Source organism: Cryptomeria japonica, chromosome 7 (assembly GCF_030272615.1).
Source record: "Cryptomeria japonica chromosome 7, Sugi_1.0, whole genome shotgun sequence".
NCBI classification, from domain to species: Eukaryota; Viridiplantae; Streptophyta; class Pinopsida; order Cupressales; family Cupressaceae; genus Cryptomeria; species Cryptomeria japonica.
The window spans coordinates 612,936,764-612,947,428 of record NC_081411.1 but is presented as its reverse complement, the minus strand read 5'-3'; the positions used below and the strand labels follow the sequence as shown (position 1 = coordinate 612,947,428).

Below are 10,665 nucleotides of genomic sequence, written 5' to 3'. Positions count from 1 at the left end.
CGGTCAGTCCATTCTTTCTTATCGAGAGATTGTCTGCAATCTTTTTAGTCATTTTCATCCAATCTCTCGAGGGGGCATATCATTCCCATTCTGGGGCAACTCTGTATCAGTTCATCTTATCTTCTTTGAAACAACGCGACAAGCCGCATTGTCTCAAAGAGGGGCAAAATGTAGACACCTAAAATTGTCATGTCTAATTAAATAAATATTTTATTTATTTAATTATCTAAGCCTAATTCTTCTATTAATTAAATAAATCTTTATTTATTTAATTAATTCATTTATCCTCTTCTAGCCTTATTTCTCATTTAAATAAATACATTTATTTATTTAAATTATCCCTTTCCATAAATTAAATAAATATTTTATTTATTTAATTGTCCTACTTCTTCTATTAATTAAATAAATCTTTATTTATTTAATTAATTCATTAGCTTTTTCTACACATGACACATGTCATTCATCTCTTAATTCATACACTACCTACCTCTTTCATTATTTTACTATTTTCTCTACCTACCCTCTAATCCTAGCCGACCTCTCTTTTTACACCTCTCAATCTTAACCCTCTATTTCTTATTGTGTCTTCTATTTAAGGAGATGCTTTCTTCATTGTCAAACCCTAATGACTAATGACTGATTTTGGAATACTTGGCTACACTACGATCCTACTTGCAACCACATTCCGTTCTTTGTTGAGCTCTTGTGCATATAAAAATCTGAGAGCAAATATATCAAGCAAGATCAATGGAGATAGGAAGAATGGAGATCAAAACCCTATTGGACATGTGATGGTATAATCTTTGTGATTTTGAGTTATTTTGCATTGTCTTAGGTAATCTTCATATGTTATGGTGGATCTTTGTTGATTGTTAGGCTAGGGTTTTGTGGTTGAATTCATTTAGCCTTTCAATATTGTTGTTTATTGTTATCCATTTTCACCATATACATATAGATATACAACTTTCACCATAATAATAATAATAATAAGGGGTTGAGCTTAGTTGGTTAAAGCATTGAGTTCTCAATGTGGAGACCCATGTTCAACTCCCATGAGGGACATCTTTGCGGAATTCTAAGTTGTGACTCTTGGTCTTCCATTGGTTGTATTTGTCGCATTGTTTAAAGTGGATTTCTAATTTGTGACCCTTGGTCTTTCAATTGTTGTTTCTAGTTTGGTGCTCGAAAGGAGCTGGTATTTGTAATAAGTTTGTAACATGGATGCTCGAATGAGAAAAAATGAGCTTTGTGAACTATCCTTCTATGATACTTAATACAAATAATAATAATAATGGTTCGATACGCTTTGAGGGAAGTTGACATTAATAATCAAATAAGAAGTTATGTTTCAAGTTGTTGTCAATCTATTTATAATATGTAATGATTTTAAACATTCTAACATCGATCTTGGTTGTAAGGTGTGATAAGGTTCTTATGCAGAACAGTGGAATGGTTTGTTCCAAATCTGGCAAGATAAGAGTAAAAGAATTCAGGTTAGAGCTATTTTTGGACATCATAATCAAGGACATCATTATCAAGGAAGGGTTGAATCGCAGCGCATAGGAAATTGTGTGAATTATCCAGGGGTTCATGTATCTTGTACTTTATTATTAGCTTTCTGTAGCATTAGTTTTCTGATCCATTGATGGATCTGGGCTAGACCAGAGGTTTTCTTCCCTCCATTCTTTCCTACCAGTGCCCACACTGAATGGAATTGTAATTATCATTTTTAATTAATAAAATTTCTCTGGCTTAGGCCTTTTACCGATCAATAATAATAATAATAATAATAATAATAATAGTAATAATAAAAGAAGTTCAAGTCAACATATATATAAAATAAGATAAATTGAATATACATACATACATACACACACATACACATACGCATACACTCCTCTCTAATAAAAAAATATATGTATTGTTATGTATATTAGTTAATAATAAGAAAAGAAGAAGAAAAATCAAACATAAATCTCTTTTGATTGATAAAATTATTTATTAATTATAAATCTTTTCATAAATTTTTAATGAAAAAGTTGTATATTAATTATAAACCAGTATACAATTTTAAGAACGTTATAATTTATTTATATGACAAGCAAATATTATTTTGTCTTAGATAAATAAACAACAGATATATTTGATCTCAAGTTATTTCATTCCACGCAGTCTTTAACAAAACACTATAATTTATCTATATATAGATTGTGCAAATATCCTGTTGCCTTACGTAAATAAACAAGAATATATTTTATTTCAAGCTGTTCCATTGAAAACGCTATTTCGATTTTTAAATGTTTTTCACACCCATTTACTTTTTTAAAATCAATATAGAATCGTACAGTTGTTAACCCGTGTTGTGCAATGCAAGCAAACCATGAGTCCATAAATTTACCAGGTCAAAAATATTCGAAAGCAGACAAATTTGAGACTCTGGTCGCAGTTTCAAATTAGCATTTCAGAGGATGTTGAGAATTCGACTTCTTGGCCTCATCATCATGAAAGGAACCTTCTCCAACAGATTTCTATCTTTTAGACTAAAATTATTCTGATTCCCAAATTTCCGCTGCTGTGGACCTTCACAATTCTGTGTAACAACTATAAATAGGCATTCGTAAGTTTGTTTCTGCAAAGGAAGACGAAATCAAAATAATTAGTCTGCAATTACAATGGCATTAGAAACCTATTCCTCCTGGAATTTCAATGAAGTAGACAATTTCTTCTCTGCTGCAAATCCAATGGATACCTGTTTGGAGCCCTGGTCCAATTGTGCGTTTAAAGAAATAAATCCGCTCGGAATGTTCAATTCATTTACATTCCCGTTCCCTGAATGCCCTTCCTCAGTTGGAATCGATCTTGAGAAGGTTACTGAAATGCTGATTTCTCAGCCGGAAGCAACCATAACTCCATTCAATGAAAGTATATATGTAGAAAACACTCTGTTTTGCTCTAGTGAGAGCGATATTCTCTCATCTATTACAGAGTCTGATTTTCAGCATGACGAGTTCTTAGTAAATCCGTTGAGTCCTAATTTTATGAGTATTGAAGAAGTTCCTGTTCAATGTGAAGCTTCAGAGCCTCAGATTGTTCTTCCTTGTCATGTCGGAGACGAAGCGGAGAAGACGAGAATTATAGTGCAGAATTTGCTGAAAGCATGGGCCGAAGCAGTTGAGAGACAAGCTTGGGATTTGGCAAAAGTTGTTGAGAATCGGCTCCGACGGAGGATGTCTCTGACAGGAAGCCATGAGGAAAGAATGGCGTACTATTGTCTTCACAATTTCAGAGACCCCGACTCATCTGAAAGTGCAAACACCAGATCATTGAAGGAGCTTTGTACACACACCAGTATGACCGCCTTTCAGGCACTCTGTCAGCTCTACCCTTACGCAAGATTTGCTCATTTCACGGCAAACCAGGGCATTCTGGAGCGTTTTGCCTCTAATAATGCAAAGCGAATGCACATAATTGACTTTGATGTAGCAGAGGGCATGCAATGGCCACCATTAATGGAAGCCCTAGCGGCGGAAAGCCCTAAAACTCTGGAGCTGCTTCGCATTACTGCTGTTGTCTGGGATGATGACGTGGCGTCCGTCTCGAAGACGGGTTCGAAACTCGCCGCCTACGCCGCTTCTGTGGGAATTCCCTTGTATTATGAAGAAATCAGATTGGAAAATCTCAGAAACCACATGTTGTCCGCCGCACAAGAGGAGGAACAGCGTAATGTTTCCATGGTTTTCAACCTGATGCTGAACTTGCCACATATGCGCTGCCAGCGAAGCAAAGCGCAGATTGTGGAGTTCCTGTCGGTTGCACGTGGCATGCCAGAGGCCTTCGTGACGTGGGCTTGTGCTGGCGTGGCAAGCGAATGGAGAGACTATAGCGGCCACCTCAGCGACACGATGGACTACTTCTGTGCCATGCTGGAGTCCGTGGAGGCCGGGCTGCCCGACGAGGGTTTGGCCAGAACTGTAATGGAAAACACTTTCTTGGCGCCCAAGATTTCCAGAGCGTTTTCGTGTGGTGGAGCAGAAATGGTGGAGAGAGAATTAATGGATGGCAGGCTGTGTGAGCTGCCCAGAAAATGTGGATTTAGAGGGGAGGGGGCTGAGATTAGCGAAGAAAGCATGGCGCAGGCGAGGGATGTGTTGTCGTTTCAGAGAGGATGGCATTACACGCTACAAAATTTAGACAACCAAGTTATTCTGAAATGGCGGGATACACCTCTGGTGTGGGCTTCCACATGGAGATAATAACCATTTTAATCCGTACAGCATATTCTTTGTATTCTTTTAGGTTTACAAAATATCAAACATTATTCGATAATTTCTTCTCAAATGAACATTAAATTTATTTTATATGACCTGAAGGTTAATTGAAGTCCAATTATTTTTAAAAATAATTAATTTTAAAGAGTTGAGATTTGGGCAAAGAACAAAGAAACAAATACACTATCTTCATTTTCTGATTTAACATATACTGATGTAAACTAATTTATAGTCAAACTGAATGCAAATAAATGAAATCACCATCTTTTATCTTTAAAGAATGCAATCATCTTTTGAGATATAATTTATTGGACAAACTTTTAGTTTGATAAATACCACCTATCCTCTTTTACAACTTGTATGTGTAGTCGACATTCAAGAGGATGGAATCTGTGAGACACAATTGAATAGTTTAGTTCCTGTGCCTTCTCCAACTTAGATTCTAATAATCATTGGTCATTGTAGATGAATTTATTCCTTGTGAAACCGACAACCACTTCTCTCTTCCAAGAGATCCTCCATTTCATTTTCCACATATTGTAGCTCGTACAATTGAATTTCTCAATATCTTGGAGAGAAGGAGAGGTCATGATTTATAATCCTCTTCATAAATTTGCAAAAGATCACAAAACGAAAGCTCCTACTACAACCAAAAACCCTTCAACATAGAGAAACACATCCCCCTCTCAACAAAATCATTTGCTCTTACCAAATGTTGAAGACAAGGTAAAGAAAGCTTGTAATATTAACTTATGTATGTGTATGCAAATCTAAAAAATTAAGATTACCAATCAAATTTATGTATGTGATTGCACATTCAACTTGACAAAAATCAGCAAACCATATAGACATGGAATTTATGTGAAGAAACTATTTTGAGAAAAAATCCATATGAGATGGAGGTCCAGAAAGGAATTTATAAATAAACACTTCATGAATTTCCTTTAATCAACTTGATAGCACCCTATTACTTACAAAACCTCATCATAACATTACCTTCTCATGGCTCCATGATGCAGGAGCACCTAAGGTCTAGTCAATTTGTCAATTTGGTATTTTGAGTCTTAGGAGTTAGGGTTAGGTCTGTTTTGATTCAACAAGGTCTGTTGAGACCATTTGTAATGTTATTTCATGTTTTTGGGTCTGTTGGTCAAAATTGGAGTCATGATTTTCGAATTTGTAAAGTTGCTCAAAATGTTGTCATTTCTATCATCGGGATAAGTTATACTAATAAGATGTCATTGGGGTAAAATATTGGCATCACTGTTATCGGGATAGGTTACACTATCGGATTTGCAAAATTTTGTTTGGCTGATTTTGAATGGCTATTCCAATATGGTATCAATATTGGCATCAAGATAGTTGACCCGATAAAACATCATGGTGGCAAAAAGTTATCATCGGAATAGTTAATCCAATAAGGTTGTCGTCGGGATAGTTTACACTATCGGGATTAGAAAATATTGTTCAACCGACTTCAATGGGTTATACTAATAGACCTTCAAATGTCTTGTTTGGCATAAGCTATATAGAAATGAGCGACATCGGGGTAGTTTGTTATATCGAATTACATGAAATTGTTGCTCCGCCTTGAAGGGTTATTTTGATGGGTGATCAAGAAGACATGTTCAGAATTGGTATTCCGATACCAATGTCCGATAGTGATTTATTAACTCGGAATTGCTATTCTGATACATGTGTCCAACAACGACTTATCAGTTTTTGAATTTGAACAATAATGCAGTCCAACAATCATGGTAGAAAAGTTCAAATTTGGGATAAATTGTATAAGCAAAAGGTAGAGAACGAGAGAGAGGGAGGGGAGAACTAGGGATTTTGCAATGTAATTTTGAAACTATTTTTTTTAATTTGAAATCATTGGCACCAAATTGGAAGTTTATTTTCTGTCTTTTGCTCTTTTTCTGCAATTTGCCCTATTTTCTATATTTGTATATTGTTGTTTGGATTTCAGTTGTTAGGGTGAGCACCTGTGGACTAAGAGTAGTGTGTTATCTTCCACTTGTCAATGATTGAAGTTTTGAACTGGAAAGATTTTGCAGATTTTTCACGGGGTTGCCTGGCTAGTTAGAATAATTAGGGTTCTAACAGAAATCTAACAGTTTCTCCCTGATCCGGTTGTCAGAACACCTTGAAACTTGGTGTGAGTGCCTAAGAGGGGTTAGAGGATAGAATTAGCATCGAGGAGAGGCATCAATCCAATTAGGGCTATAGTTGTAATTGTGTGTTGCTAATTTCGTGAGCATATAAGCTTAAGTTTTGTTGCAATTTGACTGTTAATCTGGTAGTATAGAGTCCCTGTAAGGGTAGGTTGTGTCTCTAATTTTGCAAGTTTGAATGGAAGGGGGTTTTGTATTGCATCACTCCAATTTATAGATATTTGTGAGAGGGAAAACTACTATGGTATCTTGAAACAAGAAGCGAGAAATCACTAGAAAAAACTCACGCCTAGGATAATGGACAACCAATAGACATGACTATTTTAATAACAACTAATGTTAACATTGTATAAAATAAGGCAAATTGAATTTTATATATGACAAGATAAAAAATAAACATGAAAATTCTAAGAAAAATATTTATATAAGAATTAAGCAATATTAAATAATAAGAAAAAAGAGGCATAAAAGTCAAATGTAAACCTTTTTTATATTGATAAAATTATTTATTAATTATAAACCTTTTCATAAATTTTAAATGAAAAATAACTATATGTTAATTATAAACTTTATGCAGATATCATATTATTTTAGATAAATAAACAATAAATATATTTTATCTCAAGATGTTTCATTCAACACACAAACTATTCCATTCAAACACACTATTAATACATCAGTGATAGATATATGATATTGCCTTATCTAAATAAATAAACAAGAGCATATTTTATCTCAAGTTGTTCCATTCAAAAAGCTATTTTGATTTTTAAATGTTCCTCACACCAATTTATTTTATAAAAATCAGTATCATATCGTACAGCTGTTAAAACACATTTTGTGTAATGCAAGCAAACTAATGAGGCCATAAATTTACCCGGTCAAATATACGTAAAAAATATTCTGTCTGGAAAACACTAGACTGGACAAATTTCGGACTCTCCCTCACAATTTCATAATTCGCATCTCAGAGGATGTTGAGATCTCGACTTTTGACCTGATCACCATGAAAGCAATCCTCTCCAACAGGATTTCTATAATCTACACTAAAATAATAAAAATTCCCAAATGTCCGCTGCCGTGCATTTCACAATTCTGTGTAACAACTCAAAATTGGAACTTTCGCTTGAATCACACTAGTATAAATAGTCAACCGAAAGTTTGTATCTGCAAAGGAAGACGAAATCAAAATAATTAGTCTGCAATTACAATGGCATTAGAAGCCTATTCCTCCTGGAATTTCAATGAAGTAGACAATATCTTCTCTGCTGCATATCCAATGGATACCTGTTGGGAGCCCTGGTCCAATTGCGCTTTTAAAGAAATAAATCCGCTCGGAATGTTCAATTCATATACATTCCCGTTCCCTGAATGCCCTTCCTCAGTCGGAATCGATCTTGAGAAGTGCAGTGAAATGCTCATTTCTAAGCCGGAAGCAATTATAGCTCCATTCAATGAAACTATATATGCAGAAAATACTCTGTTTTGCCCCAATGAGAGCGATATTCTTTCATCTATTACAGAGTCTAATTTTCAGCTTGACGAGTGCTTAGTAAATCCGTTGAGTCCTATATTTATGAGTATTAAAGAAGCTCCTGTTCAATGTGAAGCTTCCGAGACTCAGATTGTTCTTCCTTGTCATGTCAGAGACGAAGGGGAGAAGACGAGAATTATAATGCAAAATTTGCTGAAAGCTTGGGCCGAAGCACTGGAGAGAGAAGCTTGGGATTTAGCAAAAGTTGTTGAGAATCGGCTGCGACGGAGGATGTCTCTGACAGGAAGCCATGAGGAAAGAATGGCGTACTATTGTCTTGACAATTTCAGAGATCCAGACGCGTCTGAAAGCGCAAGCACCAGATTATTGAAGGAGCTTTGTACACAGACCAGTATGACCGCCTTTCAGGCACTCTGTCAGCTCTATCCTTACGCAAGATTTGCCCATTTCACGGCAAACCAGGGCATTCTGGAGCGTTTCGCCTCAAATAATGCAAAGCGAATGCACATTGTTGACTTTGATGTAGCAGAGGGCCTGCAATGGCCGCCATTAATGGAAGCCCTGGCCGCGGAAAGCCCTAAAACTCTGGAGCTGCTTCGCATTACTGCTGTTCTCTGGGATGATGACGTGGCGTCCGGCTCGAAGACGGGTTCGAAACTCGCCGGCTACGCAGCTTCTGTGGGAATTCCCTTGTATTATGAAGAAATCAAATTGGAAAACCTCAGAAACCACATGTTATCCGCCGCAGAACATGAGGAACAGAGTAATATTTCCATGGTTTTCAACCTGATGCTGAACTTGCCACATTTGCGGTGCCAGCGAAGCAAAGCGCAGATTGTAAAGTTCCTGTCGGTTGCACGTGGCATGCCAGAGGCCTTCGTGACGTGGGCTTGTGCTGGCATGGCAAGCGAATGGAGGGACTACAGCGGCCACCTCAGCGACACGATGGAGTACTTCTGTGCCATGCTGGAGTCCCTGGAGGCCGGGCTGCCCGACGAGGGTTTGGCGAGGACTGTGATGGAAAACACTTTCTTGGCGCCCAAGATTTCCAGAGCGTTTTCGTGTGGTGGAGCAGAAATGGAGGAGAAAGAATTAATGGATGGCAGGCTCTGTGAGCTGCCCAGAAGATGTGGATTTAGTGGGCAGGGGGCTGAGATTAGCGAAGAAAGCATGGCGCAGGCGAGGGATATTTTGTCGTTCCAGGCAGGATGGCATTACAAGCTCCAAAATTCAGGCAACCAAATAATTCTGAAATGGCGGGATACACCACTGGTGTGGGCTTCCACTTGGAGATGATAACCATTTTAATGCATACAGTCTTTCATATTCTTTGTATTCTTTTAGGAATAACAAAACTTTACAGAAGAATACTTCTAAGACTTTCAAAAAATTGAAGTCCAGGCTTACACATTATTCAACAAGAATTTCTATTCATCTAAACATTAAATTTATTAAAGCCAAGCATTTGAAAAAATAATCAACATAAAAGGGTATAATCAACATAAAAGGGTTGGGTTGAAATTAAGTAGTTAAATTGTTGGGGTTTTATCTTAAAGATTCACATTTAAATTCTTAAAATGATATTTTAGGCGGAATGTTTTCTCAAATATAAAATTCAAATGAATTTTAATTTAGATATGTTAATAGGCTTCATACAATTCTTTATCTGATATTTGACGTGATTTGTTTAGAGGTTTCCCAAATACTAACATTGATTTCACGTCTTGCGTATTTTAAGTGGAAGAGATCTAAAAGGGATGAACAGATCAATACTCATTCCCTACCTTCATAATGTGTTTATTGAGAAGTATCCAATTAGTGCCAACTCTTAATAGGTCAAGATATCACACATATGACGAAATATGTACTTTCTTCCTCTTTTCTTTTCTTTTGTTTTTAATTGAATGAGGAAAGAGAAAGTAATTGTGACACTGCAAAGAAATAGTATATTCTTAATCATGCAATGAGTAGTTCTTGTCACACAAGTAAAAATAGTCACAAACATAAATTAAATTTTGTTATTAATGATCATCATAAAAAATAAGGAAAATGTTTATATGGAAAGAGATATGACATGTTGTCATGTAAAATATTAGCTAATGTAACCCAATTTGATGATGGTTAATCTAGTCATTATGATGAATCTTCATGCAAGTTCTTGTAACTATGTACTTGATCTCAACATATGAGTATTAACAATAAGATACACCCTACCAATAGTTACATTCATAGGATGCAAGAAATGGGAGGAGACAAGAAAATAATGCATGAAATATAAATACAATCTAAGAATGTAACTCTTGTAAAGTAGTAACTATAAGGCATGAAAATCATCTACTCAAGGTATAAGGTTGCACCTATGCATTTACATAAAGTACTAGGATGGACATATTCTCTCAATGTGGCATTCAAGAGCATGACCCCACAATGGTCAAGGTAAGGCAACATATCCCTAGAGGTGACATAAGTCTAAGAATATGGTCTCAAGTTAATGATGGGGAAAGGTGTGTTGACTATAGATAGGAGCCATTATGGCATTTGTTATCTTAATATAAAATCGGATAAGCATTAATGGCATAGGAAAAAAGAGTGGGGATTATAAGATGCCCTCACTCAAAAGTATAGCACAATGTAGGCATTTATTATATGGGAGAAATTGCGATGCCCCTAATGTAACAATGTTACAATGAAAGCTCCAATGGTATGGGGAAGACATAATGCCCCT

At 36.1% G+C, this 10,665-nt stretch overlaps 2 protein-coding genes across 2 annotated transcripts; both read left to right on the top strand.

Annotated features, from left to right (window-relative positions):
* The first annotated feature begins 2,672 nt into the window (after positions 1 to 2,672).
* Positions 2,673 to 4,253, top strand: LOC131045043 (protein NODULATION SIGNALING PATHWAY 2-like). The gene has a single exon (XM_057978554.2). It carries the CDS (start codon positions 2,673 to 2,675, stop codon positions 4,251 to 4,253), a length of 1,581 nt encoding a protein of 526 aa, XP_057834537.2.
* A 3,402-nt stretch (positions 4,254 to 7,655) lies between these two features.
* Positions 7,656 to 9,236, top strand: LOC131045042 (protein NODULATION SIGNALING PATHWAY 2-like). Its single transcript, XM_057978553.2, has one exon. It carries the CDS (start codon positions 7,656 to 7,658, stop codon positions 9,234 to 9,236), a length of 1,581 nt encoding a protein of 526 aa, XP_057834536.2.
* Positions 9,237 to 10,665: the final 1,429 nt, after the last annotated feature.

Excerpts from the sequence above, each read along its gene's own strand:
- LOC131045043 (XM_057978554.2), top strand. The coding sequence starts at position 2,673 with ATGGCATTAGAAACCTATTCCTCCTGGAATTTCAATGAAGTAGACAAT.
- LOC131045042 (XM_057978553.2), top strand. The coding sequence starts at position 7,656 with ATGGCATTAGAAGCCTATTCCTCCTGGAATTTCAATGAAGTAGACAAT.